We start from the raw sequence: 17,283 nt of genomic DNA on the forward strand, positions 1-17,283 counted from the left end.
TTGGTACCTCACCACCCTCAATGATGGAGTGTTCCTGAATAGATTTTGCAGACTACCTTTCAGACTCTGTTCCCCTGCTATTTACTCTCAGCATATAACCTCAGTGTTAGCCCCCCGTTGCAAAAGGGGCTGGGTAAAAAACTATCTAGATGATCTTGTACTCAGGCCCCCCAACTTTGCAGAACTCCTACAACAGTTGGAAGAATTATTCACACTCTTGACAAAAAAATATGGGGTAAAGTTAAACCTTAGCAAATATACTTTTGGGTTAAAAGAAGTAACTTTCTTAAGCCATAAAATCTCAGGAGAAAGTAGCAAACCCTCCCTGAGAATATAGATACAATAATGAAAATGAAGGACCCCACAACTGTGAAAGAAGTAAGGAGATTCATTGGGATGTGTGGACTCCAACAGAAACACATACCATTCTTTACCAAAATTGCAACTCCCCTCACCAATTTTACCAGATCAAACTCCACTTTTGTTTGGAACAATAATTGCCAAACTGCATTTGAAAAATTTTAGGGGTGCTTAATCAATACTCCTGTTCTTGTGAAAGCCCAGGTCAATCAATCATTCATCCTTACAATTGGTGCCAGCAGTACCATGTAGAGGGAGTCTTAAGTCAGACTGATGGCAGTAATAAACCTATTGGCTATTTCTCAAAAAAATTAAACCCATATGAAACCCACTGTTCAACAACAGAAAAAAATGAGGCTCTGGTGATTGTTCTTACATGCCGATACTTCCATCATTATCTTTGGGGAACTAAAATTAACATGATCACTGACCATCAACCTCTCACTAGTATCTTTAAGAGGAAAACAAAGTCTTCCAGGATGAATAGGTGGATTCTAGAAATGTGGGAATATAATTATGAGACACAGTATGCTATGGGAAAGGATAACTTAGTAACAGACCACTTATCATGACAAGTCAGAATCATAACCCAAAATCCTGAGACTACCAGATAAGGACATGATCAGTTAACTATAAACAAAAGCAGTGAGTGGACCCAGTTTGGAGGGAGTTAGCAGAATATCATAATCCACTACACCACTCTGCATCACCCACAAGGAAATGGAATGACAGAGCAGATGCACCAGTGTAACCATTACTAACCATCACCCACCATGCATGTGATCCACATGCTTGCAACATAGCAAGACTCCCCCTCTTGCTTACCTTGCATTTCCCACAACATACACCTAATGCAGCACATTTCAAGACATACAAGATATAGATACCCAATGTCACCAGACTAACCTATTAAAATCCTTTATTATAAACTGCCCTATTATATTATACATAAACTAATATAAATATAATATACTTAACCACTTCAGTACGGGACTTAAATCTCGCGGGCAGCAGCCAATGCCAGCCGTATGACGTAACGTAATAATATTCGCATCATAAAATATAGTCGCCGCTTATATCGATCGTTCTCTCTTTCACCCGCGAATTTTGAAAACCACAGAGAATGGGATTCAGGGCGCATTTGGGAGAATGTAAAAACACAGGGGCGACTACAATAAATATAATCAAGACGCCGATATGGCAGCGTCGCGAATCCACTTGCTCCTCATGACGCCTACGTGTGTGGCACCGTATGGAAGGGGTTAACAACATCCACCAAGTATAGGACTAACCCTCATATATAAAACTGACCCCAATACATAGAATAGCGAGACTAACGCCTTTACTAACCCCCCTATATAACCTATAACACCCATGTCACGTGGCCAGAGCTAGGTAGGCGAAGAGCCTACCGGCCTTGCATCAGAGCTGGGTAGGTCAAGAGCCTACCGGCCAGACGCCAGAGCTAGGCAGACCGAACAGGCTGCCAGCCAGTTGTGCCCTAGGTCAAGGCCTGGCACATACTGTAATCTGCCCACAGGGCCCATTTGTACCTTATCATATTTGTAACCAGATTTGCCTCAATTGTTATTAAATAGAAGAAAACTCCCGTTTTGGAGTTTATCTTGCCCGCATTAAGTCCTCCTTACGTAACCAACAAACCTATTTAACGGTTACAACCAGACCCTCAAGACCATCATCACCATTCTATGTCAGGGCCATCCCATGCACTGGCTGCTGCTATTACAGTTGTGCCAAGTCATCATGAACCAAACAATCCACGCCTCAACCAGACAGCAACCCTACTTTGCATTCTTCTCAAGATCCTCCATGTCTGGTTGGTAATGCACTACCCAGTATCAAGGGTGAAAAGGACAATCTATCCATGAAAATGACCCAATGATATTGGGAAGTAGCAAACCAGAAGTCAAAGTGTGTCCATTGGTGCTTTAGTTTGGGTCAGAAAAGAGACCACATTACCAGATACCTGCCACAAACTGAATGTAAAATGGGACTGCCCCTAGCGGATAATTGAAGCCTTAACCAGTAACAGTGTTTATATAGTGGAAAATGTGTTCACAGGAAAAAACCCAAAGGGTGGCCAATTAAATAAGACCATATTATGGCAGTGAGAATTGGCTACTGGAACCCCTAGTGAGTGAATTTGAGCCAGACCCAACAGATGAACAGTTACCACTCCATGTGATCTGAACACCACATAGGCCAATTGACGAGTGCTAAATTTATGTAGATTATACAATGTAGGATAGGGAAGGAAAGATAGCTGCAGTGGGAAATGCGAAGAAAATGAGAGTGATGAGTGAGGAGAATGGAAGAGAAATAAGGAAGGATGAGGTGAAGGCAGCTGTAAAGATGATGAAAGCAGGTAAGGCACCTGGTCTGGATGGATGTCATGCAGAATGTCTGAAAAAGGGAGGTGCAGTGATGGTGGACTGGTTGGTGAGGTTATTTAATGTTTGCTGGAGAGAGGGTAGAGTACCGGAGGACTGGAGTAGTGCCTGTATAGTTCCTCTTTACAAGGGAAAAGGGGACAAGTGTGAATGTAGTAATTTCAGAGGGATTAGCCTGTTGAGTGTAGTAGGGAAGGCTTATGGGAGGATCTTAATTGAGAGGATTAGGAGAGGAACAGAGGGAGTAATTGGTGAGGAACAGTGTGGATTTAGGACGGGTAGAGGTTGTGTAGATCAGATCTTTGTGGTAAGACAGATATGTGAGAAAGCTATAGGAAAAGGGAAGGATGTTTTTTGGGCTTTCATGGATCTGGAAAAGGCTTATGATAGGGTAGACAGAAAGGCACTGTGAGAGGTTATGCAGATTTATGGGATAGGAGGAAAGCTTTTGGGAGCTGTCAAGAGTTTTTATGAGAGTAGTAGAGCATGTGTTAGGATTAGAAATGGAGAGAGTGAGTGGTTTGAAGTAAAGGTGGGACTTCGTCAAGGATGCGTTATGTCGCCCTGGCTGTTCAACTTATACATGGATGGGGTGGTGCGAGAGGTGAATGCTAGGGTAGTGAGTCAGGGATTGGAGATGTTTAAAGAAAATGGAGAAAAGTGGGAGGTGAGCCAGCTGTTGTTTGCGGACGACACTGCGCTTGTGGCAGTTTGAGGTTATGGATGCAGCCCCATTCAGTGTTTCATGAAAAAGGGCTCTTTAATTTGAGTACAGGTCATGCATGCCTGCTCACCTTACTACCAACATACTTGGTTGGGGACAGCGACTTTAGGACCTGACTGGTAATCCAAAATTTACCAAAAATTGGAACCTGGGCAGCAGAAGGTAGAATGTAACAAATATGTAAGGTGAATGAAAGGAAGTGTCTGGGAAGATCCTTTTTGGGGTAAACTCTACAATGAGAGTCCAGGTTTAACCTGGTTGTAGTGACCATGTCAGCCAGCCAGGGACTGAGACCAATTGGGGAGCTCCATCAATACCAAGGTCAAAAATAAAGAAATGACCACCCAAAGTATGTAGTATATTAGTGGACCCAACAGGTGCCATCCACAAAAGAAATGGTCAGAGCACAACCTAAGAATCAATTTCCCCCCTCAGATCTAGAAAAGGTTCTCCTATGGAGCATCATTCAGTAAAAAATAAGGATCTTTTATACAGTGATGTGAAATTTTTGTTCCCCATAGAAGGGAGGTGTGTCATGCCCACATTTTTCACACTCATTTTTTGTTTTAATTTGTCTGGGATTTCTGGGAGTGATAACCAGATGTATGGATACATAAGGATGCCATCTTGTACATATGTGTGATTTGCCTCCATCCACCTTTCACTACCCATAATAACTCCCCTTCCCTACCCCTCTCTTCAATGCCCAACACTTAACCCCCCTAATTACCACCTTACAGCTAGTTATGCATTTGAAACTTTGTATCTTATATCTGCCCACCTTGCCAATTCTCAACTCCCCAGCAGTAGTCTCCTAGGAAGTGATTAAAACATAAAGTCATCATTATATATTGGCCCCTTGCCAATCCTCAATGTCCATGCAGTGGTCTCCCAGGAAGTGACTAAAACCTAGTCACCATCATATATTGGCCCCTTACTGATCCTCAATGTCCATACAGTGACCTCCCAGGAAGTGACTAAAACCTAGTCACTGTCACATATCAACCAATCTTCAATACCCATAACAGTGGTCTCCCTAGAAGTGACTAAAACCTAGTCACTGTTATATATCAGCCCCTTGCTGATCCTCAACACCCATGCAGTGGTCTCCCAGAAAATGAAACCCAGTCATCATTGTATGTTGGTGTTTGGCCTACCCTCTCAATGCTCAACTGAAGTGCTCTCCTCTCCAGAAAACAGAAGCCTTTGGTAACAGTGTACATTGTATCTTATTTTCTTACCATAATGAAAGTGTTGAATAATTATCTAGGTGACTGAAATTTTTTTAACGCATAAGATTTGGTTAAAAAAAATTTTTGTTAAATATTCATGATTTTCCTCCCTCTGATTTGATAAAGAGCATTAAAATTTCTGTCAAGTCATTCTCATTTACTTTGGGAAACATTACAAATGTAATTAATGTCTAAGAGTGATGTGAAACCAGCAGAAAGGATGTGTGCATCAATGATATGAAAACTTAAAGTAAATAATGACAAAGTTGGGGCAGGGGAAGGGGTACAATTGGTTACTATAGAAATAAACCCTATCTTGTAAAATCCATGTACTGCAGCTGAAAATTTACTTCTCTGATGGCACTCAATAGCAGGTTTATATTATTCTAATCTTATATAATGCACACTTCTTTTATAATTTTTCCTATCTGTTAATATGTCTGTCTCATCCATGTTATTCTATCATGTAATATTATTCTATTTCACAATAACAAACCTCAGCTAAGTCTTGCTTACTGGTCTACAGGTGATATGGAAATGCACACTTTGTAATTATATTATCATCATTATTTTCTTTTAGAGTAAAGTTGTTGTTGTTGTTGTCGTTCCCTAGACTGTCTGTCCGAGCAGTCCCGTCTCCCCAAGGAAGGCCACAGCCGAAACTGGGTTTTCCCACAAATCCTTTATAGAGTGTATGTTGTGTTGTTTGCGTGCATGATTGTGTATAATGCAGTCTTCCATTATGTGTTGTATGGTATGGGGTGAAGTGTTACATCCTGGGCAGCTGTTCACAACACGGTCGTCCAGCCTCTTCTGGTAGCTTAGAAGTGCTGGGTGGTGACCGCATCGCAGTCTGGCCAAGTGGACTCTGTCCTTTCGTGGGAGAGAGGATTCAGAAGGGTGGATATCAGGGGGTCTGGCATGCAGCAGTGTGTTGTCTTTCAGTGTGTTAATGGAGCGGTGAGTGATATGATTATGAATATGTTTCCGGAGGCTGGTATTTGGTGGTTGTGGAGGAAGAGAAGAGAGTATCTGTGCGTAATAAAGGTCTTTGGGTGTAGTTTTAATGTTTCTTGGTGTGTGTGGGTGTTCTGCTATGTAGTGTAGCGGGTGTGATGTGTTTGTGGTGGCTGCAGCAAGTGTTTGTGTGCCTCTCATGTCAAGGTGGTCCTTGACTTTGAGGACTTTTGTTTCATGGTGTAAATGGTCTGTAGGTGATGTATTTGTGCAGCCTGTAATTGTTTTTAGGGCTTTGTTTTGTATGATTTGAAGGGTGTTGTGGTGTGTCTCACTGAGATTAGGAGCCCATGCAGGACTCGCATAATTCATCACTGAGCGTATGCATTGTTTGTATATTGTTATATTAGTTTCTTTGTTTTGTCCAAATGTTGTTCCAGTGATTGACTTAAGTGCGTTAAGTCTAGGTGTGCATTTGTTTTTTATGTTTGTGAGGTGTTGTTTGAAAGACATGGATGTATCGTATGTTACACCAAGAATTTTCGGTGTGTTTGTGTGTGGTATTAGAGCTGCAACGTCTACGTCGTGGGACCACCCCCCAACCCCAAGAGTTGGGGGCCAATCAGCGGCAACCACCCCTAGCCATCAGCTCTACGCAGATGGCACCGATCCCCAAGGAGGAGCTACGCCTACCTGGGGGAGTACCACAATCCTTTTTAGAGTAAAGTTGATATATATGTTGGGAATATGAAGAAAAATGAGGCAGCAAGGAAATACAAATAGCAGGTTTGGGAGAAGGTCTCTTCATTCCATTCATGGGGAGGCATAGAAACAGGAGAGTTGGAAGAAGAGTGGGATATTTAAAAGTGGCTATGAAAGAGGTGATTTAGAACTCATATAGTATAAGAAAGGCTGGACAGAAAAGGAAGGGAACCCAGTACTTGAGTGAGGAACTGAAATTAACTGTGGAAAGTAAAATTAAGGGAACATGAGCTCTCACTGAAGAATAAAACAGAATAAAATAAAAGGGAGCTTAATAAATCCAGGAATAAAATGGGACAGGAAGTAGAACAATATAAACATGAGAATGATGATAGGTGGAGATAAAGGGTATCTGTAAGGTTTAGAAAAAAAAAAAATGTTTTGGAAGGGGGGTGAACAAAGTAAAAATGCCAAAGGAAAAGATGGAGGGTAACATCAATGATAGGAACTCATAAGGAGTAACAGAATAAAAAGAGGTTATGAAAGGGTGGAAAGAGTACTTAGATGAACTGCTACACGTAAGTGAGGATGGAAAATTTGAAATGTCAATCCTGGGAGAGGTGGAATAAAAAACACATGGAGCATTGTAAGGGCTATGGAGATGATTAAAAAGAAGGGTAAGGCAGTTAGAAAGAAAAATAGAGAGAGAATAGTTGGTAAAGGTGTGTAATATATGTTAGGAGAGGAGAGTATCCCAGGACTGGAAAAATGAATACGTAATGCCAACAATAAGGGAAAAGCCAACAAGCTCAAACGTAATAACTATGTAAGTATTAGCCTTTTGAGCACCCCAAAGAATAGTAAGAGAAACAGAATAGATGACAGGAGAGGAACAGTATAGTTTTCACAAAAGAAAGTGTTGTGTATCTTCTATGTGATGGTTTCTTAAAGATTTTTGGACTCTTCCTTTTCAAGAGAATGGAATTACTTCAGGGGAAGGTCAGCAATAGTCACTGTGCTCTCATAACAGGCTGTTCCCAGGTTTGAGAGAAGGTCTCTTCACTCCATTCATGGAGAGGCATTGTGGAGCAGGGTGGGAATGCAGCAGAGCAGCTTTGGGTTGTGGAGGGCTGCTGCTCCTTCATCAATTGTTTACTTATGTTATGTGACACTTGTGATAAGTCTGTTCAGGTATCATCATACAGATATGTTGATAAGGGAGGTACATGGATAAAGATACTGTAGCTACCTGACATCTCAGGCAGTAGAGAAGATAGTCCCAGCAGAATTGTGAGATCTCAAAAGTACATATGACTATTTACTGTTGATGGGACTTGAATGAGAGTAGAGCCTTTAACAATTAGTTTTTTCCTCTTATGCTTTTGTCCCAAAAAGGATGGGCTGATGCAGCTACCCTTTGAGTGCATTGAGGATGATAGAAAAGAATAAAACCTCCCAATCCACCCTCCCATTGCAGTCATCTACCAATGAGCCTTTTGAGTCCTCACTGGTGGCCAGATGGGCATCACCCACTGAGTAGGCTTCAAATTCAGAGGTCTAGGTGATTTGGTCCATAACTTCCTGAGTAAGAGGGAAAGAAAAGGGTACCCATGAATTGGGAAGATCAGGTAAGTCCTAATCCATCAACTCTGAGCACTGCAATAGAAGAAAGGAGAGTGGGAGGTTAATTCTTGGAAGAAAAAGGATGAATAGTTCATTGAAAGGAGATACAGGGGCCATTCATCAACACCTAACCTCCTTAAGTGAACCTATCTGATCTTGTGTCACACAGTTGTGGGCATACCATGAGAAACTTCACTAGTGTGAAGATCTGTTAGTATATCGGCCCAGGGACTAAGGACTAGTGCTAGACCAGACTGGTATGCCCCAAGCTAACTGCAAGGCCTGGGGGAGCCTTTTATTTATAGACTACCTTTTGCAGTTCATTATGTGAAACTCTCATGATGAAAAATCACCAAGTCACACTGATGAAAATATGCCATAGTAACAAGATGCATCTTACCTGTCCTGCAGTGTCCTTATCAACATACAGAATATGCATTTGAAATCTCTGCTGCAGGTAGTTTGCCAGCTCTTTTATGAAATCAAAGTAGGCAGCAAAAGTAACTGAATACACAAGTAACACACTCTTTTTATGTTGCTGCCTCTTTTGAATCACTTCTGGAAAAAAAAGATAGAGACAGATCTTATTAAACCTTGAAAATGTCTGTTCACACCTTACTCTAAATGATATTCTATATATTATGTAATAAATTATATTCTACATATTCTGTTGTAAATAATGTCGAACAAATTTATTAATTTCTGGGGAGTCTGGAAGAATTTACACTTTCCATACCAAGATTTACTTATTCATTCCTGTGGCCTCTCTTCCATAAGGAAGGGATTAAGTCCAAAGATTCATGATTACTCATCATTTAATTTTCTATTATGATTATTTGACCACCATCATCACTGTTATCATTATATGATATAAATGATGATAATAAAAGGTAATACATATATAACTAACTCAGTCTGAGAACAACAGACTAATGTCACACAATCTCAACATGTTATGCAGTTATCTCACATCCTCATAGAAATATTGTTTACTTCATGCTCCTTCTGCTTTGCCTATACTAGTTATACTGGGCTTCTTTAACCATGTAAAGAACATTTAGAGACAGCTGTAATCTAACAAGTGTTTTCTGACTAATGCCAGATAGCAAACATTATTGGTGCCAGCACAGATCCTTGCGGTACTCCACTGATCACCTCTTTCCAGTCTGAATATTTTTCTCTGAGCACTACTCTCATCTTTCTACCAGTCAGAAAGTCCTCTATCCATTTTAGTAGGTTTCCCTGTATTCCTCCTATGTGTTCCAGTTTTTTTAGTAGTTTTCTGTGTGGTACTTTGTCAAAGGCTTTTTGCAAGTCTAGGAATGCACAATCAGCCCATCCATTTCTTTCTTGCACTATGTCTATTAGTCTTGAGTAAAAGCATATTAAGTTTGTGGAGCATGATCTTCCTTGTCTGAATCCGAATTGTCTTGGGTTTAATATGTCATTGTCTTCCAGATGTTTTACCCATCTATTCTTGATTATTTTCTCACAAATTTTGGCAATGGTGCTTGTTAGTGATACTGGCCTATAGTTGGTGGGTTCTTCTTTGTTTCCTCCTTTGTGTATTGGTACAATGTTAGCGTTTTTCCAGTCCTCGGGTATCTTTCCTTCTTTGAGTGAGCTGTTTATTAAGATGTGTATTTTGTCTGTTAGTTCTTCTTTGCACTCCTTTAGAATCCAATTTGCAATACCGTCCGGGCCATGTGATTTTCTGACATCCAGCCTTGATAAATGTTCTGATATTTCCTTTAGTGATGCTGTAAACTCATTCATGAGGGGAGATTTCTTGTTTTTGTCTGTCACAATTCGGTATTTTCTCTCTGGTGAAAACAGATTTAAAGTGATTGTTCATGACTTCGGCCATCTCTAAATCTTCTGTGTATTCTATGTTTCCTTGGCATAGTTTCACCAATTCCTGTTTGTTTTTAAGTTTACCATTCACATACCGATAGAATAGTTTGGGTTGCTCTTTGCATTTGTCTATAATATCCTTCTCATGGTTCCTTTTCTCCTCTCTTCTCACATTAACATACTCATTTCTATAGTTAACATAAATTTGCCATTTGCTTTGTTTTTTGTCTTTTCTCCACTTTTTCCAAGCTTTGTCCCTTCTGTCTTTTGCCTCACTGCATCTTTTGTTGAACCAACATTTAATGTACTCTCTCTCTCGCTTTTGTCTTGGTACATGCCTGTTTACCCCTTCATTGTAGTTTTCCATCAATATATTCCATTTCTCTTCCACTGCTGTTTCTTCCCTGTAAAATATTTCCCAGTTTGCATTCCGGAAGAATGTCTTTAGTTTTGTAAAGTCTGTTTTGTTGTACCTCAGTCTTCCTTTCCTATGCTTTTCGTTCCTCTCTATGTCTATTTCTTCCTTTAGTATAGTTTCGATGAGTACATGGTCACTCTTTCCAATTGGTGTCTCATACTGGACTTTATGCACTATTTCAGGCTCTGTTGTAAATATTAGATCTAGTTTCGATGGCTCTTCATTATTTCTGTACCTTGTGTTTTCATGGACCCATTGGGTCATTGTGTACTCCATGGTCATATCTAGCAGTACATTGCCCCACGAGTCATCTCCTCCTTGCACTGTCATGCTGTCCCAACAAATTTCTTTGCAATTGAAGTCCCCCATAACTACCAGATTACCCTTACCCATTAGTATCTCATTGAAGGATTTTCTTGTGTCATCTAGCATTTTTTTATGTTCAATTTCTTTCCAAGCGCTTGTTTTTGGAGGCACATAAGTCACCACAAACTTTCTACTTTTCATATTCTTGCCTTCGACTTTTATCATGATCAATTCAGCATTACCTTTGCCCTCTGCAATTTTTGTCACCTTTAGGTCTTTCTTGGCCAAGAACATGATTCCCCCTCCCTGTTTCTTGTCCCTGTTTTTTATCCAGTAGTTGTATAAACCTTGTCCGATAACAGTGGATGGTATTTCACCTCTTAGTTTAGTCTCTACAATTCCCATTATGTCTGGTTTTGCTTCTAACAGATAATCATTGAGTTCGTTCAGTCCCGAAATTAGTCCGTCAATGTTGGTATAGGCCACTTTTAATTTTCTTCCTTCTCCCTGGTTTCTTCTTCCCTTGTTTTGTTCGTTTTGAAGCGCCATTGTCTTAATCTCAAGTCTATTACTCTCCACTGGAATTCTTTGCATTCTGTCTCCGATCTTTTCAAGTTTTTTTCCTTTGCTTCTTCTCTTAGCGCCCTTTCTTTTTCTAATTCCTCAGTACTCATTTCTCTTTTTATCCATATCTTATTGTATTTTTCACTCTTTGCCAAGTTACCTACTTTTTCAAATATGTCTTCTACTACCACTTGTGACCTTAGTTTTATCTTTAGAGGTCGAGTAGTTTTATCTTTAGAGTCAGAGTAGATGTATCTGCAGAGCCTTTGGTTATGGGATGGAAAACTGCCCCAAGGGAAATGGAAACAAAAGGAATATACAAGACTGGAGACAAGAAAAAATGACAACAAGACAAAGGAGAGGAGAGTAGCAGGCAAGAAGGAAGATAGCAATTGCTGTGTAGATGGAAATAGTTTAGACAAGACAGAGAAAACAGGAGTTTACCAAGAGTAGCTACTTTATGTGAAAGATGCCAAGATAGGAACAGAGGGGAGTGAAAGGAAGTTTACAGTCAAGACTCTGTGAGACACGGGTATCCCACACCATTGTGAGGCCAAATGTGATCCTGAAAACTCTCCCCCTTTGAAAATCAAGAGAAGATCATTGTCAAGATCTCCCTCAAATGATTATTCTACCAATTATAGATTTATTCCTGGTGTCCCCTTTTCTTCAATATTGTTGTCTGCACTGATTTCAGTTTTTGTATTCAGGATATTGTCTATGTTAAGCACCATTAGCCATGTCTCTGCCTGAATTACTATTGTGCATTTTGGAGGGTTGCTTATATCTTTGATATGTATATGTTTGATGTGTTTTACTGATACCATTTTACCATTTGCAAGGTTAGATTAGCTTCTTATATATATGATGATTTCCAAGTATATACTAGCGAGCCCTGTAAGAGGGTAGTAGATATCATTGGTCGGGACGACCAAGGGTAGCTGCCGAGCCCTGTAAGAGGCCGGTAGATAGAGGTAGACATTTAAGTAGATAGAGGGGTAGGTGAAACGATATATAAATCTTATGTTAATTTTGTATTCGGTTGTTATGAAACAATGGCCGACTGTAAGTTGCAGAGTTGCATATTTCGCTTACCGCCTGGAGTTTGTAAACATTGGTTAGAGTGGCAATCAAAGGTGCTGATGTGACGGGATGTGAACACATAGCCTGTTCTGCTTGTGTCACAAGTGCTTGCATAAACAGTATTGCTTGAGACAGTATAACAGTCTTTCTGATTGGAGAAAAGGGTGGAGGCTGAGAAAAATTAATTGGTGCATGGAGGTAAAGTCATGCCCTAAAGGGGTGGCACTTATTTGTAACATTCAAAGTTATTGGATGAATTAAACTGTGACTTCCGAGCAGACTTGGCTTGGTGGGTGTAAGAGGATCCCAGGTGTACCTTATCTAAAACCGATGTAGAGAATTAGTGAAGAAGAAAATCAAGAAGATTTAAGACCAGTTTGCTTACCCCATAGAGAAACATTATTAACTTGTTAGAGAAGATATGGTGGAAAAATAATTAAGGAGAAGGACAAGGCATGGGGCCTACAGAAGAAAAATTTACTATGTGTTAATGTCAAGCAAACTAACATGTCTATTTTTCATGACACTTTTTAATCCCCCAAGGCATTTACTTGCTTCCTTCAATCTACAATTTACCTCCACCATTCCTCCCTTTCCTGCCACTTACAACCCCAAATAACTATCCATTTCATCCAGCTTCTCTCCTTTAAGACTTACTTCCAACTTGCAAAATAAAGACATTTTTTCATTGGTTATAAAAATCCATAAGTCAATGGAAATTTGTACAATATAATGCCACCACCAAATGATATGGCTTCTTACACTTACCTTTTATTTTGATTCTGCATTTCCAGGCAAACCATGTTAGCATCAGGAAAATCCCCATTAAGACAATTACACATATGAAAGTTGCCAACAGCTGTAAATCATGACTGAATACTGGAAAAACAATGAAATACAATTTAGGAAAATATGGTCTATATGAACTGGATCTATTTATCAAACAAATATACTAGCTACCTAGCTATAAACCAAAAGCTTTTTCCCCTTTATAAAAGAGGTAGCCAGCCAAAGCATGCACCCATTCACACCCATACCACTCCCATCTGTTTCCTTTTCATCTTAACTCCTTGTGGATGAAGGGTCATCACTGTCTCCTGCCCACTGCCTGGGTCAGAAGCAAAACAGGAAAACACAGCACAGCCACAGCAGGGAAGCAGCTTCATTTACATGGTGACCCTCGCTCCTCATCCCCTCATGCAAAAATAGAGAAGACAAGAAATCCTTTTTGCCTGTGTCAATTTATAGTACATTCATTACCATTCTCCACTCACATCTATCCTTTGCCTTCTCCCTCCTTGTAACAGAAATTACCCTTTTACTCAAAGCCCCTTCATCCCATCCATCATGTCATATTCACTCAACCCACCTCTGCTCATTTTGCTAATCTTTCCTTACTCATTCTTTCCATGTGCTCAAACCATCCCAGCACTATTTCATCAAACCTATCTGCCAGCTCCCTTTTCACACCAGCACTCCTCCTCATTTCTCACCTTATCCACCATAACACCCATGATACTTCTCAAACACATTTAAATTTTCTTTTCTGCTTCTCTCAAATTCCAAGCCCATAGAGAGTTGTAGGCACAATCACCTATTCATATAATCTTATCTTTGCATTCATCCCAAGATACCTATTTCTCATGACATTTTTCATTCCTCAAAGACAATTACTTGCTTCCCTCACTCTACAGTTTACCTCCACCTGTACTTTTCCATTCCCTGATACATGTGACACCCTTTACCTTTCCCCACACTGTTTCTCTTCTAATCCTCTCAATTAACACCCTTCCTTATGCCTTACCAACTATGCTCAGCAAACTGATCCCTCTAAAACTACTACATTCATGTTCCTCTTCTTTTTCTTTGTAAAGTGGAACTATACAAGCACTCCTTCAGTCCTCTGGCACACTCCCCTCCATTATGTATACATCAAACAACCTCACTAGTCAATCCACTGAAAGTGTTCCTCCCATTATCAGACACTCATTCCACATGACACCCATCTAAACCCAGATGACTTACCAACTTCCATAATTTTCAATGCTCCTTGTACTTAATCCTTTCCAATTTCCCTATCATTCTCTTCTCCCATCACATTCACTTTCCTACTACTTCCCATTGATACAATCTCTATCCTTCTCCACATTTAACTCTAAAATATTCTACCCCTATTCTCCTTACCACCTTCACTTCTATTAACATCTGTCCATCTGCACTTTTTACCTTTTTCTCTTTGCATGACTCATACCCCCTCACTTTCTTCACTTCCTTCCAAAACATCTTTTTATAATTTTCAGATTTTTCTGTCAAACTCCTACCCCCTACCTTACATTTTGCTTTTCCTCTTCTTCTCACACCTCTCATGTGCTTCCCTAGTCCTACCTTACAACCCATCCACATATGGTCACTGCTTTGCTTCTACAACTGCCTTCATCTCTTCATCCCATCATTCACTACCCTTCCTTCTATTCCTTCCCATCCTCCTTATCCCACATACCATCTTTGCACACTTTCTTATTTCGTCCTTAAACCATATACATTCTTATTCTATTCCTACTTCCCCTCTGTGCCTTACCACCTTCCATACTTCTCTCAGCTTCTGATACTGTTTCTCCTTTTCCTTGTCATTCATTTTGTTAACTCTCAGCACCTCTCTACCTACCAACCTTTTCCTCCTCCACTTCTCCTCTACTGAGATACTGACTGCATGTTATCATGCAGTAGTAATTGCATGGTAGCATGCTTTAGGGACTGTTTTTGGTGCTCCTATGAACTGGAGTCACACATAATTCATCTATGTTAGAGTAAAATCTACTCCCACAGGAATGATGCTACTTCTGTACTATGACTATCCCTCTTTTATGCAGTTCCCTTGAAACTGTGCTTAACCAGTTCTATGACTCTTCTTATCTTCTGTAGTGGGAGGCAGAGGGGAAGAATTCTGTCGCCAAGATTCCCATGTGAGTCGTAAAAGAAGATAATGTGGGATGGAGTGATGGGAATAGGGATCCTGTTCTGTTGTTCATCCTATGAGATGTCAAGGCATAAGGGGGTCTAGGAGGAAAATTCCAACCAGAACCCTAAAATTTGGGTCATTAAATGTGAATGGTTGTGGTACAGATGAGAGTAAAAGGGAAGAGATTGGCAGTATGTTTGTGAGAACAAAGATGGTTTTGTTTGTATTAAGTAAAACTGAATTCAAAGGGAGGGGTGATTTTGAGTTTGGGAGTGTGGTCAGGAGCATGTCAAGAGTGATGAGGGGACAATGGAGGAAGTAACTCTGCTGGTAAGTGATGAGATAGGAAAGCATGTGGTGGAGTAAAGTGCCTTAAGAGTTAGTGTGGGTGAAGGCAAAACTGACATAAGGGATGTGGGTTTCTGTTAGAAGAGAAAAGGGAGGATATTTGGATAGATTAAATGAGTGTTTAGAGTTTTGGGAAGAATATAAATGTAGTGGTGTTGGAGGATCTCAATGCTAGACTAGGGGATGAGCTAATAGATGGAGTAGTAGAGAAGTCTGAGGTGCCAGGTAAGAATTTTAGTGGCAAGATGAAGTTGGAGACATGTTTAGAAAGGAAGTTTGTGATAGCAAAAAATATCTAAGAAGAAACACAAGCATAAATATATATGGAAAAAGGTGGTGGATAGAGGGGTAGTTGATACAGCATTACTGGAATTCATACTGGTACCAAAAAGGATAACAAGAGTTCTGGATGTTCATATTTTCAGTGGATAGATTGGGGGAATGTGTGATAATATTTTGGTAGATGGGAAATTGAAAGTGAATATGCTTGCAAAAACCTAAATGTATGATAATGAAAACAAGTTATTATATGTACCTATAGGTCCTTATGGTCCTCTCTTCTTTGTAAAGTGGATAACCAAGTCAAAGCACACACACAGTTGGAACAAGTTAGATAAAATGAGATATGAAGACGGGACACCACGAGCATAGCTCCCCTTCCCGTAAAATACAACTAGGTAAATACACACACACAAATTATGATTTACCAAAAATAGGTGAGATAGAGCTGAAACATCCCTCAGCACACTGGCAATCTGCTTCTATGATCTGCACCACCACTGCAAACTTTCCTACCTCGTTTTGGTGCTCAAACACCACTGTACGATGTCCATCTTCTATTTCAGTGGTCTCAAACCTGAAATAATAATAGTAATAATGATGGTGATGATAATGATGATGATAGCAGAAATCATAACAATAATGATAACAACAACAATAATAATGAATAGTAGTCATGAATAATGATAATGAATGATCTATCTCTGTCTATATACCAAAAGACTTCTTCCCAATTATACAGGATGGAGCCACCAAAGGCATGCACTCACCCATATAACAATGCTTGTACATATACATACAGAAAGGCTCTTTTACCCTTTGGAAGGCATATACCCACTTTCCACTCGTCCCACACTTATTTAATGTCCCTTTCATCTTAGCTCCTTGTGGATAACGGGTCATCATTGTCCCATGACCTTGTGATACCTTCCTATCCCCCCCCCCAAAAAAAAAAAAAAAAAAAAAAAATCACCCCCTTCAGTGGCCTGATCACTGCAATCATCTCTATCTCTTTTTTCCTTTAATAATAGCAGGTTTAGTGCTTCTAGTCTCCCTTACCTACAGTTTATTTGCATGGCTGGGAACAATTTTGGTCATTCTTTGTATTTCCTCAATCTTGTTTATAGTTTTCAATTTATGCAAGGGCCATAACTCTGTTACATATTCCCATCTGGGATGGATTAGTTTTTTTTTTTTTTTAAATCACCTTTTCATCCATGTTCAAAAAGTAGGCTACTATTATGTGGTCTACACCAAAGATGAAGTGAGATCCGTGCTTCTTCAGTAACATTTACAAATATTAACAGAAATTGTCTTAATATATTGAAATTAATTATTCAGCAAACCATTTGCATGGCAATGGTTTGTCAGAATGGTTAACTGAACTCTGATGATGTTTCAGTAACATATAAAAACTACTTCACTTTTATGTGTCATTCTCCAACATGGCTTTGTTAAAAAAT

At 39.8% G+C, this 17,283-nt stretch overlaps 1 protein-coding gene across 1 annotated transcript in view; it reads right to left on the minus strand.

The window, feature by feature from the left end:
• LOC143037732 (uncharacterized) overlaps positions 1 to 17,283 on the minus strand; it is an 82,724-nt gene that overhangs the window by 11,871 nt on the left and 53,570 nt on the right. Inside the window, exons 6-8 of the mRNA XM_076206279.1 lie at positions 16,249 to 16,397; positions 13,003 to 13,113; positions 8,410 to 8,567 (exon numbers count right to left, since the gene is read on the minus strand). Of these exons, the coding sequence (XP_076062394.1) occupies positions 8,410 to 8,567; positions 13,003 to 13,113; positions 16,249 to 16,397 (418 nt within the window). The remainder of the gene's footprint in view (positions 1 to 8,409; positions 8,568 to 13,002; positions 13,114 to 16,248; positions 16,398 to 17,283) is intronic.

This window comes from Oratosquilla oratoria, chromosome 23 (assembly GCF_046742065.1).
Source record: "Oratosquilla oratoria isolate Oo_2021 chromosome 23, ASM4674206v1, whole genome shotgun sequence".
In the NCBI taxonomy this organism is placed as follows: Eukaryota; Metazoa; Arthropoda; class Malacostraca; order Stomatopoda; family Squillidae; genus Oratosquilla; species Oratosquilla oratoria.